At 39.2% G+C, this 24,074-nt stretch overlaps 1 protein-coding gene across 1 annotated transcript in view; it reads right to left on the reverse strand.

Annotated features, from left to right (window-relative positions):
• Rit2 (Ras-like without CAAX 2) overlaps positions 1-24,074 on the reverse strand; it is a 356,224-nt gene that overhangs the window by 180,475 nt on the left and 151,675 nt on the right. The window contains exon 4 of the mRNA NM_001013060.1: positions 1,174-1,365. Coding sequence (NP_001013078.1) covers positions 1,174-1,365 — 192 coding nt within the window. The remainder of the gene's footprint in view (positions 1-1,173; positions 1,366-24,074) is intronic.

A 24,074-nucleotide genomic window follows, 5' to 3' on the forward strand; every position in this document is an offset into this window, starting at 1 on the left:
GTTACAGTTTCCAAGTATCCATCTCAGTGAGGCCACCACTACAGCCCCCCATCAGGTGCCGTCTAAGAAGTGGTGTCTGACTCACTGAGAATATACTGTAGTGAACTGTGGTAAATCTGGAAAACTTGTCATTCAAGATAGACACATGAAGATTCAAATGCATGAGATACATAAATTAGGGGGGAAACCCTCTGTTTTCTTTAGTCACTAGTCCTACCTTAGCAAAAGATCTTATAAGTACGTTGCAGTAAGAGTTGGCTTAAAAAATAATCACTGACAAAAATAACTGAAACTATTAAAAGCCAGTTCACATTTAAAGGTGGCGTAAAGATGACGCATCCCAAATTACAACTAAGCCGCTCAATTTAGAGAATTAGATTTACAAAAAGTTGATATGCATGCATATGTATTTGTATACATAGATTTGTAGAAATCTATATATATGTATACATATATATATATATATATATGATCTTCTCAAGTTTGTTTGAATACATGAAATTATTGACTATCGTGATGGCGGAGCTTGAATTGGTTAGAAAATACCAACTGTATATGAGAGCAATTTCTCATTCCGTACAAGAAGGGGGATGTTTATCTATCACTGCATGAAAAATGACTTAAAGACATAGCGACTTAAATCTTTGTGTTTATTGTGGATTCTGTGAGTCAGAAAGCGAATACTGCTCAACTGTGGGGCATTTACTGTTCCGAGTGGACTGGCTGGGATATCTTATATAACGAAAGGAAAAGGTGTCTGCTGCTGAAACACGCAAGATGCCTTTGCCTACATGCATGCCCTTGGTAAGGACAGCTCTAGCCTGGTGCGCATGGCCCATGGGGTTCATGTGACGTCTGGAGCTCAAATGTGAGCAAATGCAGTGGAAAACACAGAAGCTCCAGAAAAATTTTTGAAACCTCAAACTCAGAATTTCCACAGACTCTTATCTTTTATATGCTATTGTCCAAAGCAAATCTAACACTGCCAAGAATACAAAGAGGGATGAGAAGCATAGAAGACAGGCTACACAGAGGAAGAAAGCACACGATAAGGGAAGATTTATGGATTTCTTAGGGAAAACTATAGGTCATTAGCTGAAACTTAGAACCAGTCATATTTGATACCATGTATCACTGGACGCAAAGACAAGCTGATATAAAATTTGCACTCACCTGACGGAACTGCTCCAAGTCAATCTTGTTACCCACTAGCACGAGGGGAATTTCATAGGTGTGACGGACCTGGAAAATCAGCTCCTTGAACTTGGCAGCCTCCTGGAATGACTGGCGGTCAGTGACAGAATAGCAGATGATGAAGCCCTCTCCCCCACGCATGTACTGCTCCCTCATGGCTGTGAACTCTGCCTGAAGGAGAGAAGAGTAGGTTTTAGTTGGAGAGTCAATATGCAAATTAATATATTCTTGTAGAATGTGAATATTTTAAACTTTTGAACATATTGATATTTGATTAGAAAAGACTCAATTTAAGAGTTCCTGGGCAGATATGGTAAATAACGAATTATATACATGAGATTTGTTTTTATATTTTAATGACCTCACATCAGAAATTGAACCAATTTGTATACTGCAAACATTATAAGCCTCTGGGTTCATGTTAGATATGGCACTACATTAATATTTAAACATTCTCTTACAGCCTGTCTTTTGATACTTTTTTTCTAGAAACCATTGAAGACATGTATGATCAAAGGAATCTGACTCCGCTTTTCAAATAAGAGCACATTTGTAAGCGGTATCTGGAGCAAGTCCTCCAGAGGACCTGGGGAAATGAACTACTTTTCTATTCAAAAATACAAACACAGAAACTAGAGATATAGTGAGATGGAGTGCCTGCCTGGCTTGTGGGGATCCTGGGTTTAATGCCCAACAGAGGAAGGAAGGAAGGGAGGGACAAGAGGTGGGGAGGACATACTAAGGTTAGAGTCTTGATCACTTTTGCCTTCCTGGGAAGGCTTTACTGTGGATAATACCGACACACCCATATATTACAGTATTCTTAGGTTTGTCTCAGAGAAGCTCACAAACAGACGGACCTGGCTGCCTGAAGACAGATTAATTTCTACACTCTGCTAACTCCTTCCTCTTCACTTTCTGCAAAAGACAGGCTACAATCCCGATGGTCCCAGTCCCCCATCTGATGACCCCTGCTGAATTAGCCTTTCGTTCTGCTTCCTGTGTGTATTACAATTTCCCAATGTCTGAAAATCCTAACATTTAAACTTTAATACCTAGAGTTTCTTTAAGTAAAAAAATATGCCATTTGTGTATTCTTAGACTGAATCTACTGCTAAAATTACAAGGAGTGATTAGACAGATAAAATGGGCAATCTAAAGTTTGGGCTTGTCTTTAAAAAGGCTTTTTCCCTCTGGGTCATCTCTCCAGCCCAATGAATCGTTTTTTGCTGCTTTACAAACAATGCTACAATTTATATTAAATTCTATCTCTCACTAAGGTTACAGTATACCTGAGACGTAAACTTGCTCAAAGAGAACATTCCTCTATTTTTGAGAAATTGTAAAAATTTCACTGCCAAAGATATTGTATCAACAATACAATTGTATATAAAAGTGACTGCCTCTTTTTCCACTCTGGAGGCTTCTGGTTTGTCTATTGGTGGTGTACTGTGCCTTAAGGAAGCTTTTTAGTTTCATGAAGTTCCATTTATTAGTTATCAATATTAGTGCCTGTGTTATTGGTGTTCAGGAAGTTGTCTCCTATGTCAATGCATTCAGGACTATTGCTGACTTTCTTTTCTGTAAGGTTCAGGGTGCCTGTTTTTTTGTTGAGATTTTTGATACAATGGGACTTGAGTTTTGTACAGGTTAATAGACATGGATCTATTTACATTCTTCTACATGCAGACATCTAGTTAGACCAACACTATTTGTTGAAGATACTTTAATTTTTCCCATTGTGTATTTCCAACTTTATGTAGGAAAAAAGCAGGTGTCCATTGGCATATGGATTTGTCTGGGACATTGATTCAATTCCATTGTTCACCATTCTGTTTTAATACCAATACAATGAGATTTTTATTACCATAGTTCAGCTTGAAATCAGGGATGGTGATATGTCCAGAAATTATTTTATTATTCAGAATTGTTTTAGCTAACCTGGGCTTTTGTTTTTCTGTATGAAATTTAGTATTGTCCTTTCAATGTTTGTAAAGAATTGTGTTGGACTTTTGATAGAGATTGTGTTGAATCTGTAGATTGCTTTTTATAGGATCACCATTTTTACTATGTTAATTCTACCAATCCTGAGCATGGGAGATCTTTCCATCTTCCATTATTTTCTTCAGTTTGTTCTCAAAGACTTTAAGATTTTTGTCATGTAAGTCTTTCACTTGCTTGGTTAATGTTATTTCACCAACTCCACATCTCTAAATCCTCCACAATGGAGGAGGAGCTCCACTGAGGAGCTGAAGGAGTTTGCAACCCCATAGGAAGAACAACAATGTCAACCAATCAGATCTCCTCAAAGCTCCCAGGGATTAAACCACCAACCAAAGAGTATACATGAAGGGATCCATGGCCCCAACTGCATATGTAGCACAGGATGTCCTTATCTAGCATCAGTGAGAGGGGAGGCCCTTGATCCTGTGAAGGCTTGATGCCCCAGTGTAGGGGAATGCGAGTGTAGTGAGGTGAGAGTTGATGGGTGGGTGGGAGGAGCACTCTCATTTTCTTTTTTTCTTTTTTTCTTTTTTTTCTTTATTAACTTGAGTATTTATTTACATTTCGAGTGTTATTCCCTTTCCCTGTTTCTGGGCAAACATCCCCCTAATTCCTCCCCCTCCCCTCCCTTATGGGTGTTCCCCTCCCCATTCTCCCCCCATTGCCGCCCTCCCCCCAACAGTCTAGTTCACTGGGGGTTCAGTCTTAGCGGGACCCAGGGCTTCCCCTTCCACTGGTGCTCTTACTAGGATATTCATTGCTACCTATGGGGTCAGAGTCCAGGGTCAGTCCATGTATAGTCTTTGGGTAGTGGCTTAGTCCCTGGAAGCTCTGGTTGCTTGGCATTGTTGTTCATATGGGGTCTCGAGCCCCTTCAAGCTCTTCCAGTTCTTTCTCTGATTCCTTCAACGGGGGTCCTATTCTCAGTTCAGTGGTTTGCTGCTGGCATTCGCCTATGTATTTGCTGCATTCTGGCTGTGTCTCTCGGGAGAGATCTACATCCGGCTCCTGTCGGCCTGCACTTCTTTGCTTCATCCATCTTGTCTAGTTGGATGGCTGTATATGTATGGGCCACATGTGGGGCAGGCTCTGAATGGGTGTTCCTTCTGCTGAGGAGCACTCTCATAAAAGCAGAGAGAGGGGAGATGGGATAGGGAATTTGTAGAGGAGAAACCAGGAAAGGGGGTAACATTTGAAATGTAAATAAATAAAATAATCGATAAAAATTAAATGTATTTTTAATTAAAAATGGGGTGCAGATCTAAACAAAATTTTCAATAGGGAAATTTCAAATGACTGAGAAACCCTTAAAGAAATATTCAACATCTTTAATAATCAGAGAAATATAAATTAAAATGACTCTGTGATTCCATCATACATCCATTAGACTGGCTCAGATCGAAAACTCAAAAGATAACACATGCTGGTGAGGATGTAGAGCAAGGTGGGAGTTCAAACTTGAACAGCCACTATGGAAATTAATATGATGGTTTCTCAGAAAATTGGGGATTGATCTACATCAAGATCCAGCTATATCACTCTTGGGCATCACCCAAAGGACACTTACCTACCACAGGGACACTTACTAAACTATGTTTGTAGAAACTATTTATAATAGCCAGAAACTCAAAGTAATATAGATGTCCCTCATTCTAAGAATGGATTTTTAAAAAAATAGTATATTTACACAATAGAGTATTGGTTCACTATTAGGGGAAAATGGCATTGTAAAATTTGCAGGTAAATGGATGGAATTACAAAAAAATCATCCCGAATAAGGTAACACAGACTCAGAAGAAAAAACATGATATGCACTCACTTATAAGTGGATATTAGCTGTTACGTAAAGAATAATTGCACTGCAACCCACAGATTCAGAAAGGCTAAGTATGGGGAGTATTCGAGGTACAATGTATGCATCTCCCTGGGAAGAGGAAATAAAATAGATTTCTGTGGGTGGACTGGGGGCAGGCAAGGGTGGAAACAGAAGGGATCAGGTCAAGGAGGCAGGGGTAGAGGGAGAAAGTACTGAAGAAAGACTAGAATGGGGGCGTCAATTAAGAGGCGACATGGAAACCTAGTGCAGTGGAAACTTCCTGGAACCCATGAGAGTGACCATAGCAAGGTCTTCTAGTAAGGAAGGATATGGAACCTAACGGCACCATCTTCTGTAACTAGGAAAGGCTCCCAGAGGTGGTACTAGAACACCAACCCAGCCACAAAACCTTTGATCCACAACCTCTCCAATCGCAAGATGCACTTGGGCAATGGTGGCTCAGAGTTTACAGGTATAGCCAACCAATGGCTGGTCCAACTTGATGACCCAGACACAAGAGGGATTGATCCCATGCCCAACACTACCCAGATGATAAGAAACTTCAAGCTGGATGGTTAAGAGACCTAGGCTAGAACCAAACACCACTGACAAAAAGGAAATAAAAATCAATGAAATAATCCCTAATAATATAATCCTAAATTAGTGCCTAACCCAATAATCTTCAAAGAGTAGATACGTAGACTCACAGCCAAACGTTAGGCAGAGGTAGGGAACTCCATAGAAGAGGGATATGAAGGGTTGTAGGAGCCATAAGGGTCAAAGACACTAGGAAAACATGGCCTACAGAATCAACTGAGCAGGGCGTGTTGGGACTCATAGAGACTGAAGCAGCAATCACAGAGCCTACGTAAAAGTTTACATTAAGCCCTTTCCATACGAGCTGCAGTTGTGTAGCTTGGGTTTTTTTTTCAGGATTTCTAATAGTAGGAGTGGGGTATCTTTGGCTCTTTTGCTCTTTTGCCTGCTTATGGGACCCTTTTTCTCCCACTGGGTTGCTTAATTCAGCCTTCACACGAGGTTTCATGCCTTGTCTTACTGCATCTTGATATGCCATGTTTGGTTGATATCGCTTGGAGGCCTGTTTATTTTAGAACGAAAGCAAAGGAGGCTTGGTGTTTTGCTATGCTAAATACTGATTGCTCCCAGAGACCCAGGTGATGTTGCGTGACCTTGCCTCTCCCTATCCCAAGTTATTTCTGCTTGGTGAATAAAGATGCCATCAGCCAACAGCTGTGCAGAAGAGACATAGGTGGGGTTTAGGGTTCTTGGTATTGGGGTCAGAGGAGAATCACGTGGTGGGAAAAAGGTGAAGAGAGGAGAAGGCACCATAGGGTAAGAATCTTAAAATAATAGCCATATATATTAGCTAATTGTAGTTAAGAGCAACCCAGACAAAACATGACAAATTATATAATGGAATTATTGGCTGGGAAATAAACATAATAGCATAGAGGACAGACATCTGCCCAGCTCTTGTGATGATTAAGGCTTATTAATAAGTATAAAGGTTGTATGTGTCTTTTATCCAGGAACTAAATTGTCAAAGGCAGGGTAGAAATCCCAGATAGAGAAGAAACATTTCTGCAACATTTGGGTGGAGTCCGTCCTCCAAGTCATCATGTCCCTCCCCTGCTTCTGCCAGGATATATTGTATGAGAGGAGAGTGGAGAAAACGGAATAGAAAAGAAAAGGTAATCTTCCATTTCAAAAAGAGGCCCTCTCTTTCATCCTTGCCAATGCTACTTTAAACTAATTTGTTTACTTTGAGATAAAAAGAACTGTGTCTATTTGATCCACTCATTATTTTGAGTCATGTAGCTGATCTCCTGTGTTGATTATTCATTCGTGTATTTGCTGTACTTATGGATTTAATTTATTGAATGAAGGAGTTTGTGGGATTTTTTTAAATGTGTTTGTTGTTTTCTCAGCTGAGAATTATTTTAATTTGTGCTAGGCATGTGTTTCTATGAAATATTCTATGTTTAATATAAAACAATACATCTGATTATTTCAGCACTAACTATTCCATAAAAAAAATCTAACAAATTTGGAAAGGAAAATTCACAGGGAACAATATTTAGAAAATGAGTGAACATCTAGAAGAGTTTAATTATATGATTAAATGTTATATATAAGCTATATTAAAGAAGAGAGGAAGATATCATGAGGGGGCACCAGTATTTAGACACTGAAATCAAATGGTTACAATTTCAAGCTTAGTCTGGGCTACATGGTGAAACTCTATCAAAAAACTAAAACAACAACAAAATGGATGCCAGTCCTTGTACATGACTGTGCTCATGTTCAATCTTTGTCTTTATAGCCTGAAGGCAAAATAAGGGGGTTAGTTATAATGCATGTCACTCAGGCCTGTGACTCACTTAGAATGTCCTCTTTCAACACATAATATCTCAACCTCTCAGTTTCCTCTTTTGTGAAAGAAAAATTAGAAGATACTTAGCCATATACTATATGGAAGAAGAAAGAATCAATTGATAGAAGAAACATGAAACTGCTTTGATGAATTTTTTAAATACCATGCAGTTCAATCCTATTATTACTTTCATTAGAGATTGGACAAAACAGAGACATTCTCACTGGGAGAAGACACCTGTGAGCTGCACTGAGTATGAAAATGGGAAGTTTTCAACCATAGTTATCAGAAAATTCACCAGATTCAAGTAGAAACCTTTCCTGAATGACACAGATACAATAAAACGCTCACGCTGATGAGTGACTCCAAATAGCTAGGCTTCTCTCTGTTGCTCTCACAAAATCTGGGCAAACGCTTGTCTTAATCATCCTCAGAGGCTGATGGAACAAGGAATATTGAGCATAAGCTCTGTAGCTATGTGACATCTTAGTAGCATGATATAGAGATCTCTTTACAAGGGACAAGCTTGCATTTGACATATCGTGTCTGTTCTCATTAGCCCATGAATTAAAGATTCTGAAACATTCTGTTGTCTGCACTTTATCCATTAATGTCAATAGCTTCCTGCTGTAAATGAAGCTTGTTGGTTAATTATTCAGGAATATTACCATTGCTACCCTAAGCATCAAAGGACTTATGAAAAAAAGACTCTAAAAAATGTCATCTACACAAACATTTTTGGCATCTTCAATGCTATTTTGAGTAAATATTACAGTTTGATTTCTTTTCTTTGACATCTTCCCTTAAACTAATAGTGTGGGAATTCTATGAATTTTGAAACAAATAATTTCTGATAAATATCACCTTAGTTATTTGTATGAAATGTCCCCATAAATTATAGATATTTGAATACTTGGTTCCCAATTGGTAGTTATTTGAGGAAAATTAGGAAGTGTGGCCGTACTAGAGAAAGTACGGTATTGGGGGCCAGCATTGGGGTTTCAAAAGATTTGCTCCACTGGGGGCTAGTGCTCTCTATTCCCTGTTTTTGTGTGAAGATGGACCTTTCAGCTGCTATTCTAGCACCATTCTGCCTGCCTGTTGTCAGCTCCCCTACCCTCGGGATGATGGACTCCGGTTCCTCTGGAACCATAAGCTCCAAATAAATTCTTTCCCTGTAAGTTGCTTTTGTCATAGTGTTTTATCACAGCAACAGAAATGTAACTAATTCAGGCCCACTTCAGGTTCTTAATAGTTGGAATAAGGATTTTTGGAGGAGGGTTAGGAAAGGGCATGAACCATCTCCTGTCTATGCCCACAAGGTAAAAGAATGAAATATCTTTGCCTCATGTTTAAATTAAAAAAGGATAGACAAACACACTATCAGACTAGCATTTTAGGTGCTCCCTGGTAAAACAGGCACATAGTGTTATTTATTCTTATCAGAAAGATTCTGCTGGTCTCAGGATTAACACACACACACACACACACACACACACACACACACCACACACACCCCACATTCACTCTCCTAAGACAGAAAGGCAAAGCAAAAATGCAAACCAGTCACACACCTCACATGCATAGTGACAATATATAAAAAATGAAAAGAACAATAAAAACTTAAAATCCCAAAAAGACAGCCTTATCCATGTTTGGGAAATGTGAGATATATATATATATATGTCCAGTGAAATGTAGAGATTGAAATAAGGCAAGAACATGGTGATAGTGAATGAGAAAGAGGTTGAGGTGAGGAAACAAGATGTGATAATTCTCCTAAAATTTATTATTCATAAGATGATACTAAACTTTCATACAAATAATTTTTACACTTGATCTTAGCCAAAAGGCCGAGAAGCGATACAAATAATTTTTAAAATTAATATATCATCACCTTAGATAACCAATCTTGGCTCCAATGTATCATTGCATAGCAGTAAAACATACAGTGCCTGCATACCAACAGACTAGACATTTTTGAAGGGCACCAAAGAATTTATGTGGTTGACTTTTTTGTGTATATAGGGGTAGGGGTATTGTCTGTTGGGTTTTGGAGAGACAAAGACTCATTGATGTATCCCTAGCTGGCTAAAGACCTACTGTGTAGACTAGGATGGCTTTGAACTCACAAAGCTCTGTGCGACTGTGCCTTGAAAGTGCTGAGCTCGCAGGAGTGCACACCAGACCCAGGTGATCATTGCTTTTGTTTCATCTTTTTGAAAGATGGAAGAATAGAACCAGTAAATATAGACAATTTTTTAGTCAGTATCAATTTACCATAACTTATGTAAAAACCAGATCTGAAACCAGTACAGAGAGTAAATCTTTTGTCTCAATCGGATTCCTTCACAAGTTCAATAGCTCAATAAAGATGGAAATGAGCAAACGACTTTATGAATGTGGGTAACATGAGGTAAAATTGTACCTAAAATGAAAAATACGAGTGGGAAATCTATCTTTTTCCCCCATAAAATACCACTCTCTCCATCATTATAAGTTGCTCTGTCTGTCTGAACTTTTAGAAATGCAATGTGTCATGTATGGTGTACACACTCTGCTTGGCTTCCTCATCAAATATTTATTGATCCCTTGCACATGTCAGGCATCTAAGACTCAATGTGGTTTAAAAGAATATATATAATGAAGGAAAATATCCTTAGATAAACACAGAGAAGAATTAGAGAAATAAGATATTAAAATCAGGATACAGGGAGAAAACTAAATTTGACTCATAGTTTGAACAACCAGAAAACAACACTACAGTCTAAAATGGCCACTTGCAGTCTTAAGACTTAGGGCTGAGGATGTTATCTTTCTTGGAGTTGACTGAAGGGCAATTCCTTCAATGTTAACATATCAGGATCTGTAGTAGGTTTCCAAAGACATAATCTGGTTCCAACCCTAACTATGCCAAGCAATGACCCTGAAACTCATGACACTGGGGACAGCTTATCTAGAATAAAAGGAGAAAATAAACAGTGTGTGAAGATGGGGACAGGTGGTTGAAATCTCCTGGACTTTTGAGCCTAAAATACTGGGAAGACCATCAGTCATAATGTTGACATTGATCATTGGGAATTTAAGAACTATAGAATTAGGCTGTTGTGAAGGAAGGTCCTGAAAAATCTCTGTCTCAAATAGACTTTGAAATAAAGTTTGCAATACAGGAACCGCTCTAGAAGTTATAATCCTAGTGAAAAAAAATGAAAATGTGAGGTCTTTGTTCAACATTTATGGACAATTAATAAGAATTCTTAACTCAGGAAAACAAAAGTCAGAAGGAAAGGCCAGGCACAGGATCCTTCTAAGCAGTAAGATGAAGGTAATATCACAAAACCATAAGCCTATGACACAAGTCACATGATAATACATCAGGCATGAAGTAGCAATTGTGCACTAGTGAGACCATACCTGGCATGCTGACTTCCAAAGAAAGGATCTGTAGTGGTTCAGCTGAGGTACAATATCAATGAGGTTTCCTAGCCCTGATGATGGTCCACACCTGTGCAGTGATAGGTCTTTCAAGAATATTGACATGTTGAGCTGGGGAGACCGAAGTCAGAGAATGGGTGTGAAGCCACATACATCAAGTGGAAAGGAAGTGATGTGGTGGAAAGGGAACATTTTAGGTTCCAGTTTACTCAGTGGGTGCCATGTTCCTTATCTGTAGGATCAGATCACTGAAAACCCAGTAAAACCTGTTTCCATTTTAATGTGATGGAAAATCTGGGGGAGAGAGAGCTGGATTCTCAGAAGTTCGGACAATCCTGAGAGGACAGGTGAGACCACCGCTTCTGTTCACATTCCTGGCCCAAGACGAACCCTCCTGGAGCCCTCTGGACACAGTAACAAAGGAGCAGTCTGAGATAGGATCCTTCTGGTTTCTGCCTGTGCACGGAGCTGACACTGTGACACAGCTCTCTGTACCCAAATCCTGCTGGAAGAAAGTCAGTCTCCAGGAGTGCTAATACATAGGCTTACTGAAGAGTTAAGCTACTATCAAAGACAACAATACCAGCTAACACCAAGGATAAGCAGATGGTGAGAGGAAAGGGCAAGAACTTAAGCAACAGAAACCAAGGCCACTTGGAATCATCAAAACCCAGTTCTCCAACCACAGCAAGCCCTGGATACCTTAACACACAGTAAAAGCAAGATTTCGATTTAAAATCACAACTCATGATGATGTTAGAGGACTTTAAGAAGGACATAAATAACTCTTAAAAAATACAGGACAACATAGGTAAATAGGTAGAAGCCTTTAAAGAGGAAACACAAAAATCACTTAAAGAATTACAGGAAAACACAGTGGAACAGGAGAGGGAATTGAAAAAAAACAACCAGGATCTAAAATTGGAAATAGAAACAATAAAGAAATCACCTAGAGAGACAACCCTGGAGATAGAAAACCTAGAAAAAAGAGATCAGGAGTCATAGATGCAAGCATTACCAACAGAATACAAGAGATAGAAGAGAGAATACCAGGGGCAGAAGATACCATAGAAAATATTGGCACAATAGATAGGACAATGCAAAACACAAAAAGCTCCTAACCCAAAACATCCAGAAAATCCAGGACACAATAAGAAGATCAATCTTAAGGATAATAGGTATAGAAGAGAGCGAAGATTGCCAACTTAAAGGGTGAGGAAAGATCCTCAACAGAATTATAAAAGAAAATGCCCCTAACCAAAAGACAAAGATGCTAATAATCATATAAGAAGCCTACAGAAATCCAAATAGATTATTGGACCAGAAAAGAAATTTCTCCTGTCACATAATAGTCAAAACACCAAATGCACAAAACAAGAAAAGAATATTAAAAGCAGTAATGGAAAAAAAGTCAAGGAACATATAAAGGCAGACCTAACAGAATTACACCATACTTCTTACCAGAGACTATGAAAGCCAGAAGATCCTGAGCATATATCATATAGACCCTAAGAGAACACAGACCTCTATATCCAGCAAACTCTCTATTAACATAGATGCAGAAACCAAGATATTCCATGACAAAACCAAATTTACACAATATCTTTCCACGAATCCAGTCCTGCAAAGGATAATAGATGGAAAACTCCAACACAAGGAGGAAACAAACCCTGGAAAAAACATGAAAGTAATCTAATTTTACCTAACCCAAAAGACAATAGCCACACAAACATAATTCTACCTCTAACAACAGAAAAAGGAGGAAACAACAATCATTGGTCCCTAATATCTCTCAACATCAATGGACTCAATTTCCCAATAAAAAGATATAGACTAACAGATTGGATATGTAAAGAGGACCCAGCATTTTACTGCATTCAGGAAACACACTTTAGTGACAAAGACAAACACTATCTCAGAGTAAAAGGCTAAAGAGCAATTTTCCAAGAGAATAGTGTGAAGAAAAAAGCTAGAGTAGCCATTATAATAGCAAATAAAATAGACTGTCAACCAAAAGTTACCAAAAAAGATAAGGCAGGACACTTCATATTTATCAAAGGACAAATTCACCAAGATGAGCTCTCAATCCTGAATGTCTATGCTCCAAATGCAAGGGCACATACATTCATGAAAGAAACCTTCCTAATGTCAAAGCATACATTGTACCTCACACAATAATAGTGGGAGACTTCAACACCTCACTCTCATCAGTGGACAGATCATGGAAACAGGAACTAAACAGGGACATAGAAACACTAACAGAAGTTCTGAACCAAATGAATTTAACAGATATCTATAGAAGATTTCATTCTAAAACAAAAGAATATACCTTTTTCTCAGCACCTCATGGTACCTATTCCCAAATTGACCATATAACCAGTCAAAAGCAGGCCTCAACAGATACAAGAAGATGGAAATAATCCCATGCATCCTATCAGGTCATCGCGTACTAAAGCTGGTCTTCAATAACAACAAAAAACGACAGAAGGCCCACATACACATGGAAGTTGAATCATTCTACTCAATGATTACTTGATCAAAAAAGAAAATGAAGAAAAATTAAAGACTTCTTAAAATTTAATGAAAATGATGACACAGCATACCCAAACTTATGGGACACAATGAAAGCTGTGCTAAGAGGAAAACTCATAGTTCTGAGGGCCACAATTACTCTTATACCTAAACCACACAAAGACCCAACAAAGAAAGAGAACTTCAGACCAATTTCCCTTATGAATACTGACAAAAATTCTCAGTAAAATTCTAACAACCTGAATCCAAGAGCACATCAAAACAATCATCCACCATGATCAAGTAGGCTTCATCCCAGGCATGCAGGGATGGTTTAATATACGGAAAACCATCAATGCAATCCACTGTGTAAACAAACTCAAAGGAAAAAACACATGACCATCTCATTAGATGCTGAGAAAGTATTTGACAAAATTCAACACCCCTTCATGTTAAAAGCCTTGGAAAGATCTGGAATCCCAGACCCATACCTAAACATAGTAAAAGCAATATACAGCAAGCCAGTAGCCAACATCTAACTAAATGGAGAGAAACTTGAAGCATACAGACACCAAACCCAGACAAAATTGCTGATGCCAAGAAGTGCATGCTGACAGAAGCCTGATATAGTTGTCTCCTGAGAGGCTTTGCCAGAGCCTGACAAATACAGAGGTGGATGCTCACAGACAACCATTGAACTGAAAATGGGGTTCCCATTCGGTGAGTTAGGGAAAGAATTGAAGGAGCTGAAGGGGTTTGCAAGCCCATAAGAACAACAATGTCAACCAACCAGAGCTCCCAGGGACTAAACCACCATCCAAAGACTCTATACATGGACAGATCCTGGCTCCAGCTGCATATATAGCAGAGAATGGCTTTGTTGGACACCGATGGGAGAAACCTTTGGTCCTGCCAAGGCTCAACCCACCCAGTGTATCAGGACAGGGAGGGGTGGGTGGATGGGTCGGGCAACACCCTCATAGAAGAAGGATAGGGTGTATATGGACAGGGAAACTGGCAAAGGGAATAACATTTCAAAATAAAATAAAGCCAATAAAAAGGAAAAACAATTTTAAAAAAACCTTAGATAAAAATTTTTAAAAATGTGAAAATTATTAATTCTGATTACTTTATAATTAGCTGTCATCTTTTATTACATGAAATCTCAAAATAGGTAACTATATGTGTAATAAAATAAAAATTTCTTGATTTATAAAAAATAAGACAATCTAAAAATTTAAGAGATATTTCAGAGGCCCGGAAAATGGCTGTGTGGGTATAGGTGACTTCTTACAATACTGATGATATGGGTATCATCCCTGAACCATGTGTTGGGAAGAAAGAACAGACTCCCATAGGTCCTCTGATCTTCCGCACATGCATGTATAATGTAGACTCACAATATATAAGTAGTCATATTTTAAGAGATATTTTAGGTACTGGATGGGGCCTAAAATGGCCTATATTCTGATCTCCATGCTATACTTGAAAATAATCAGGTACATAAATATGGAACATGGCCAAAATCCTGGAACTTTCAAGCAGATTGGTGTCCTTACCATGCTACCCTGTTGTAAAAGAGTGACATTAAGTCATTAAACATGCCACTGTCTTCTGTAACTCTGTAGCTGAAAACCAGAAACCCCATGGCAGAAATGTGTTACTTGCAAAGAAAAGGCAGTCTGTTTTATGCCACCCTGACTTGTGTTTGTTCGGTTAGAGTTCACACTGGGTATCTAAGGGACACAGATCACTGGGAATAACAATTGTGTGAAAAAGTAAAACCTGAATGGAAACAGCCAAGGTTCTCCTCTAGACACACAGATACGGGAAATGCACTGTATGTCCACAAGGGTATTTTATTTAGCCATGAGAAAAATTTGTCTTTTACAGGGAGGTGTGTGGAACCAGAGACCGTCACGTTAAGTGAAATAAGTCAAACTCAGTTTTCCCTAATATAAACATGGAATCAACATTTGATTTTAAAAGACATTAAGTCAGAAAGAGGGATATGGTGCGAGAAGGAGGAGACAGTGTGGAATAGAGAGACGAGGAAGGGTAACATGGGCGGTAAATATGAGCAAGGCAGACGATGCATATGTGAGAAGAAGGCCTGGGGAGCATGTTCTATAATAAATCATGCAAGAAAATTAAACACTGAATAGAACAGGCAGGGATAGGCCCACAAGTTGTTTGAACTGTATATGGGAACAATAATTAAGATATAAACTTCGCCAATCCAGAATCAGTTCTGCCAGAATAGGACTATTTTGAGGGAGGAGATTTTCCCAGTAGAGTTTATCTGTTTGAAAAGAGATTTATTGGGAATAATGCTGACAACTTTCTTCTGGTTTTGCTCCTTGTGACTGAATAGGGCTATGTCTAGTTCAACTTTTAGGCAAACATATGTCATTGAAATTTTAACATTTATTCGAACCAGAGGGGAGTCGGAAAGCAATAGGGATAGCAATTGGAAGGTGAAATTAATTAGCATGGAGTACAATAAATATATAAAATACTGTAATGAAGCCCAGCATTTGGTACATCAACAAAATCTTAATCAAAAGGAAATGCAATGAGAAAAAGTGAGCTGAGACTGAAGGAAAGGCCATCCAGTGACCGCCCCACCTTGAGATCCCTCCCATCTGCAGACACTATACCCCAACACTATTGCAGATGCCAATACTAGGATATAGGAGCCTTGTACGGCTGTCCTCTGGGAGGCTTTGCCAGCATCTGACTTAGACAAATGCAGATACTCACAGCCAACTATTGGTCTGAGGCTGGGGACCCCAATGGAAGAGTTAGGGGAAGGACTGAGGAGTTGAAGGGGGTTGCAACACCATAGGAAGAACAACAGTGTCAACTAACCTCACCCCGCAGAGCTCCCAGGGACTAAATAATCAACCAAAGTGTACACATGGAGGGACCCATGGATCCAGCTGCTTATGTAGCAGAGGATGGCCTTATCTGCCATCAATGGGAGGGGAGGCCCTTGGTCCTGTGGAAGGTTGATGTCCCTGTGTAGGGGCTGCTGGAGGGGTGAAGCAAGAGTGGGTGTGTGGGTACGTGGGTAAGCACCCTTTTAGAGGCAAATGGGGGGATAGAGGTTTGCAGAGGGGAGACTGGGAAGAGGGACAGCGTTTGAAATGTAAATAAATAAAATAACCAATAAAAACTTGTTTCTTAAAAAAAAGAATATTTTAAAAACCAATTGAATGTTTTTTTTTATTTTCATTATGTAGCTAAGATCTTCCTCAAAAACTAAATGAAACAGAAAACTGTCTACTTATGAATGAATCAGTTTTTTGGTTTTTTTTGTTGTTGTTGTTGTTGTTGTTGTTTGGTGTTTTTTTTTTTTTTTTTTTTTTGCCATAGAATTTTGGGTAGTTTTCCTCCTCTCTTTGATTTGTACTTCTCGTCAAAGATTTAAAAGTTCATGGCTGCCTTGGGGTGGCACAAATCCACTAAAAGTTATTTCTAATAGCAGTTAGCTGCCTGCCTCTCTTGGGCCTGATAGGAACTGTTGTTTTTTTTTTTTTTGTTGTTGTTGTTGTTGTTTTTTGGTTGGTTAATATTTTTTTGCAGGGGGTGGGAGGGAGGTTGTGGGGGTTTTTGTTTGTTTTGTTTTGTTTTGTTTTTTTTCTGATTAAAAACTACTGAAATCAACCTTGGCAGGAGCCAGCATCACTGTCTAGAAAAGGATCCCTCCCAGAACATCCCAGTGTGTGTGATGTTAAGGACGTGATCCAGTAAAAGTTAAGCAAAGAGAGAACACCACGGGATAAAGTCTAGTTGCTAATTGATTTAGAGAATACAACAAATTAAGAGAATAAATTGGGGTTGGGGATTTAGCTCCGTGGTAAAGCACTTGCCTAGCAAGCACAAGGCCCTGGGTTCGATCCTCAGCTCTGGATAAAAAAAAAAGAGAGAGAATAAAGTTGCATGTGCTCACACAAACACACAAAACTTCAGCTGTTCATTAGGTTACGCTTGTGAAAGTTCATTGTGGAAGAATAGATAGCTCTTTCACAGGAAAAATAATAACCTTGTTTTGTCACATTTATAAACATCCTGAGGTCTTAGAGTTGGATTACAAAGTCAGCACTCCTGCATTCAAACGAAGGAAGCCAGGCTCAGAGCAGGCGATGTCTTCCCTCTGGTAAGCAGGGCAGTCAGAAGCAGTCTAAATATTTCCTGAGCATCTCCAGGTGTGGCCCTCACTTCGCTCTACCTCAGTTGTGACTAGTGATGAAGGTCAGCTACAGCAGCCTCAGGGTCTCCCTCTTCCAACCAACTCATCCTACATCTGTGTATGGAATTAGTCTTCTTTGACTGATGCAGTATTATGAAGTGATTCTGGTTCCGAAGGACCAATAGTTATCCATTTGTATCCACATCAATCTATTCTCACCTGCCTGTGTTTAAGACCACATACAATCTGATAACATGCTACATGTCTACTTCTAACACCAATTAATCCTAGGCAAGCACACTCTAATGGGGTCAGTTCCCAAGGCTCCATCATTTCCACTAGACCCAGTTACTGTGAACCCTAAGGGTCTACTCCGGGTTTAAACTTTCTCCAGCTAATCAAGAATGTAGTGATATGGGATGTAGTCTTTCTACTCCACAAGCAAGGAAGTCAAAGTCCAGAAAAGTAGTAATGACATCACTTTCTAGTCAGATACATTCAGTTTCTTAGCCCGCAGGTACTACTTACAGACTGGCCAATAATAAATTCAAACACTTGATGACCCTGAGGTGCAGAAGCTGCCACGTTTCATTGTGTGAGTTCTGACAGCATAGCATATGTATTTAGCAGTGTGGAAGCTTCCTATTACACATTAAACAAAATGCTGCCTGAAGCATTTCAGCTCAGATTTAAAAGTGTGTGTTATGAGCTGCAGTGTTTTTATTGCGTGTACAAGATACTCTCTGCTGTGGAATCATAATGGCCAACACTGTTTTTATATGTTCCTAGTCTCATTTCTCATCATCACATTAATATTTCTTGGATTGTACTGTGCCACAATTCTTATTTTAAAATGTCCTGCTTGAGTTGCTGACTTTCAAATTCGTAAGATTAGTAAAATGAATTTTGGCTTGATGGGGACAGAATTACCAATGTTTAGTTTTGCCATCTTGATCCATGGGAAGTGACAGGCTCAGCTTTGAGTTATAAATCAGAGAGTACGGATTCCAGACGGTGGTCCTTTTTTTTTTTAGGATTTATTTATGGCATCAGACCCTATTACAAATGGTTGTAAACCACCTTGTGGTTGCTGGGAATTGAACTCAGGACCTCTGGAAAAACAGTCAGTGCTCTTAACCACTGATCCATCTCTCCAGCCTGAGTTATAAAATAAGAATGTTGATCAGTTCTTAAAAAGAGCTAAGGTACTCTTATATCCTATGGTATCAAATATTCTTCCAATATTTAATGTTTTATGTAAAATAAATAATTACAATAATTAGTATGAATTTTAGGTTTTGTCTTTAGTAAGTGGTAAAATTATGAAAAAAACTATGAAAAAATGATAAACTTCACACTTATCGTCATTTTTATTTATTTTTATTTACATATCTATCTTATATAGTTCCATACTCAAGGTCTTGTAGAGCTTTCTCAGGCAAAACGTGTTTATAAATTGTACTAAGTTGGTTTCTGTTGTTACTACCAACTCCATGGCCAAAGGCAATGCTGGGGGAAAGGGCTTGTTTGGATTACAAGTTGCCAGGATAAGGACACCAACCTACTCACAAACCTTTCAACCCAACATCTGTCCTGTCTACAAGAAATGTAGTGATAGGGAACGGAATAGAGACTGAGGAAATGACTAACCAATGACCAGCAAAACTTGAGACCCATCCCCTAGACAAGCAACAACTCTGACACTCTGCTGTGCTTGCTGACAGGAACCTAGCATAAGTGTCCCCTGAAAGGCCCTACCTAGCAGCTGACTGAAGCAGATGCAGAGACCCAGAGCCAAACACTGGACGGATTTCGGGGACTCTTATGGAAGGAAGAGTTAGGGGAAGGATTGAGGTTCCTGAAGAGGATAGGAATTCCACAGAAAGACCAACAGAGTCAACTAACCTGAACACTTGGGAGCCCTCAGGGACTGAACCACCAACAAAAGAGCATACACAGGTGCACAGAGCATACATATACCAAGGCCCCCAGCACATGTGTAGCTGATGTGTAGGTCAGCATTCATGTGAGTCCCCCAAACTTGGAGCTCAACAACTGGACCTGGGGCTATCGCCAAAGCTGTTGCCTGTCTGTGGAATCCATTCCCCAACTGGACTGCCTTGTGTGGCCTCAATGGGAGCAGATGTGTTTAACCCTGCAGAGACTTGAAGAGCCAAGGTGGGGGAGGGGGAAACTCAGGGATCCCCCAACCCTCTCAGATGAGAAGGGGAGGAAGTAGGGACTCTGTGAGCAGGGACTAAGAGGGGGCAGCAATCTAGATCTAAAATTAATAAATAAATTAATTAGAGGAGAAAAAAGCAGAACACCAATGTGCATAAAATAAAAAATAAACCATAGGAAAACGATTTTTTAAGAAGTTTCTTGCTAAGAAGAAAAAAGTACCTTTCATCACATGTTTGGGGAGACTGTGCTTTGGGAGGCATTACTTCCTACATATAATAAACTTCTCTCTCTTCTGTTTTCACAATTTAAATAGATTGATACCCCGAAAGGTACTCTCACCCCAGTCTGCCTGGCTGAGGATTCAGTCGCGGTCACTTAGCTCTGCAGGACTCCAATTTTACAATGCAATGGCGTTAATAAATGCACCTAACCCACAAAGTTAGGTGGCAACCTTCTGCATGACCACAACTGACTCTCTTGGAGGTCCACCCATAAATCTCTGCCAAGACCATGAGGACACAGTAAAACCCAGTATGCTCGAGTACCTTCACCACTGCTTGTCTGGGGGATTTCTACTTAGCCTAATAGACAGCGAGTAGCCTTGTTTGTCATGAATGGGCTGTGGACCTGCCCCGTCTATCATCTCTTCTTAAACTGAAAGTTACAAATTACTTTAGAGCCAAATACAATATAATGCAGGGGGGAATTATTTTACTTCATATTATTTTACGGTGGTATTTTACTTATTCTGATACTAAACGCTAAAATAAAACGTTTTTATGTTTAAAGCTTTCAGTTACGTTTGAAATTATTTCTGAATACTTGCCCTTTCGTACAACAGTCTGTATAAAACAGCCTCACAAAACTGGCCGTAGTAACGTCTGTACTCATTTCCAAAGCAAATTATTAAACTAGGGACAAGCACAGTGCGGCAAACAGCAGTGAACTAGAGGACAGCACCTCCACCCATGTCTCCCAGCCCATCACATCGTACCAAACAAAACAAGACATTCTATTTTTTTATAAGTTTTCATTGCTATAATAGTTTTAGGATGGTGTCTAGCCAGGATTGGTTGCTAAATATTTCATATATTTACTTGGCAATTTAAATTTATCTGATCACCCTCCTATTTGCATATTAGGTCTATGGTCTTAGAGGTATTAACCACACAGACTAGCAGTCTGGGAAGCCAGCACTAATGTTTTAAGGTTTATTCATGTTGTTGTAGCTGAAGCTCAAGGCCCAGTTTAAATGCTGCAGGTCATGCCGTGTGTTTCCAAAGGAGTGCCATCTCAAAAGTTTCAATCTTGTGTATGAGTATAAGGTGAAAAACCATGAAGCTGTCTCACTTGTATCTCTCCTTGTACATTATAGAGTCCATGTTTTTACCTGCTCTGTGTCTACCAGCATACCAACTCAGCTACTAGTTTTCATCCATATAATTAATGGAACACAGCAGAGTCCCACATTTACCACTTAATACATCTTCTACAAATATTTGTTAATTGAGTAATCACATTTCTATAGCATACATAACAATTTGCATCATTTCTCATGAGTTCTGGTGTTTTTTTACTCTATTAGTACTAATAGCAATCAAAATCAAGAATCCACTTAGTAAATTAGGAAAATTGGAGCTCAGAGACATACAGTATTTTGACAAAAAATATATAGTTGCTGAATGGGAAGAGAGGATTTGATCTTAACCTTTCTTGACTGTAATTGTAGCGTACATCTCACAACAATAGCATGCTAGAAAGTTTCCTGGTTTTGGGGGCCACCGTGTTCTTTCTTTTAGTGCACCCAATGCCACTGGTGTGCATGGCTTTAACTGTGACTGCTAAGATAGCATGAACTAAGGTCTTGAACAGATCTCATTAATGTCTCAGAAACTATGTCCGTCCTGTCAACCTAAACATTCAACTGCTAATGCACATTTGGCTTACCCGCACTGTTCTGAAGAGAGTGTTAAGCAGCATTTAATGGAGAAGGGGAAATAATTTGATCTTAGCTGTGGAAAGGCCGAGCCAGTCTAAAATTTTTAAAAAGCAAAAGAGAAGAGAGCAAATAGCATGCATCATCCTAAGCAGATTTGCGCAGCCAGTGCCAAGAGCTCCTGTCACGGGAGAAAATAGACTGGCGCTACACAGAATCAGAAGAGGAACTGTCAAGACAGGATGATTTGAGGCGCTCTGAAAGCCTTCATTTGCCTAAAAATACTTTCCCTTCTGACCTCCCAACCACCAGTGCAAAAAATTTTTTGAGTTTAAAAATCAAAAGTTTTTTTTAACAGCCATATCTGTTATTCTTGAGGAATGAACCCTGCATTCCTGTAGGAAGACTGTGCAATACTGCCATCCAGTTAGCGAGGGTAAAATAATAAACTTTTAAACATTTAAAGTGCATTGCTCCCTGGGGAAAGGACATGCCAACAAGGGTTCAAGAGCTTTGCTCCATCAATTCAGTGTTCCTGAGCCTTACTCATTATAGTGGTGTCTATAAAGACTATACTGAATATTCAGAAAGTAAAGAATCATTTAAGATGTGACAAATAGCAATCCACTGTGGACATGATATCCTGCAGAGCAGACCACCTCGTGTGAGCTTCAGTAACCCCCAGCTCAAATTCTCTGCTCTCAGAAATGTTGATAGGAACACTTGCTGCTTATAGAACAGATCTCATAAATTTACGATAAGGACAGTGTTCAAATATCATGAGAGTTGTTGGTTTTAAAGTTTTAATATCTTATGCGATGCCTTTAAACACAAAAGCTAATATGTAGCTGAGCATGGGTACTCACCTGATAGCATCACCATTTTGGAGGTTGAGACAAAAGAATTGAAAAATCCAGGCCAATTTGGCTGTATCCAGTTCACACAGAAAAGGCTAATTTATTTCATTTATCCCACAAGTTATACTGGTCAGGTACTATGCAATATAGCTTGACCTCTACTTAAACATAGAACTCTGTCTGATATTAGGAAGAACCCTACAAAGAAATGAGGAAACATCTAAGGTGAACAGAAAGGAGCTAAGGTTATTAATAGTTTCTCTGGGATCCTGCAGCTGCCCAGTGGGAGCTCGGTTCGATTCACTTGGTTCTATTACACCAGTTTATGGAAGACTGCTTCTGGCTGGTATTCAGATTCTCAAGTTGTAATTACCTATAATTTCTCTGAAGTTTTATAGGTGTTACATGAATTGAAAATAGGAAAACCGTATATCAAGTACTTTATTTCCTTTTTCCTTTTTCAAAGAAAAGGCAATCCTTTAGCACTGGAAAAATATCAGTCATTCACCCCAAAAGTTTTACAGTGTTGATTGATAATGTTAAGGCTATTTTATTCTCTTAAACCAAGTGGATGACAATGCGACGAACAGCATCTATAATCTGTGAGTCAACAGATAGCATGTGTTCCTCTGCCTTAAAAACAAGGAGAGAAACGAGACGCAGCATCAGACCCTCTTCTCTCTGGAGCTGCTGGTGTCTCGGGGTCTACTGTCTAGGTACACCAAGTGCACTATGGGTATGCTTTCTAGGTATACCAAGTACACTCTGGGGTATACTTTCTAAGTATACAAAGTGCACTATGGGTATGCTTTCTAGGTATACCAAGTGCACTATGGGTATGCTTTCTAGGTATACCAAGTGCACTATGGGTATACTTTCTAAGTATACCAAGCACATTATGGGTATACTTTCTAAGTGTACCAAGCACACTATGGGTATACTTTCTAAGTATACCAAGTACACTCTTGGGTATACTTTCTAGGTATACCAAATACACTATGGGTATGCTTTCTAAGTGTACCAAGTACACTATGGGGTATGCTTTCTAGGTATAACAAGTACACTATGGGGTATGCTTTCTAGGTATAACAAGTACACTATGGGATATGCTTTCTAGGTATACCAAATACACTATGGGTATGCTTTCTAAGTGTACCAAGTACACTATGGGGTATGCTTTCTAGGTATACCAAGTACACTATGGGGTATGCTTTCTAGGTATACCAAATACACTATGGGTATGCTTTCTAAGTGTACCAAGTACACTATGGGGTATGCTTTCTAGGTATACCAAGTACACTATGGGGTATGCTTTCTAGGTATACCAAGTACATTCTGGGGTATACTTTCTAAGTATACCAAGTACACTCTGGGGTATACTTTCTAGGTATACCAAGTACACTCTGGGGTATACTTTCTAGGTATACCAAGTACACTATGGGGTATGCTTTCTAAGTATACCAAGTGCACTATGGGGTATACTTTCTAAGTGTACCAAGCACACTATGGGGTATGCTTTCTAAGTCTACCAAGTACACTCTGGGGTA

Source organism: Rattus norvegicus, chromosome 18 (genome assembly GCF_036323735.1).
Source record: "Rattus norvegicus strain BN/NHsdMcwi chromosome 18, GRCr8, whole genome shotgun sequence".
In the NCBI taxonomy this organism is placed as follows: domain Eukaryota; kingdom Metazoa; phylum Chordata; class Mammalia; order Rodentia; family Muridae; genus Rattus; species Rattus norvegicus.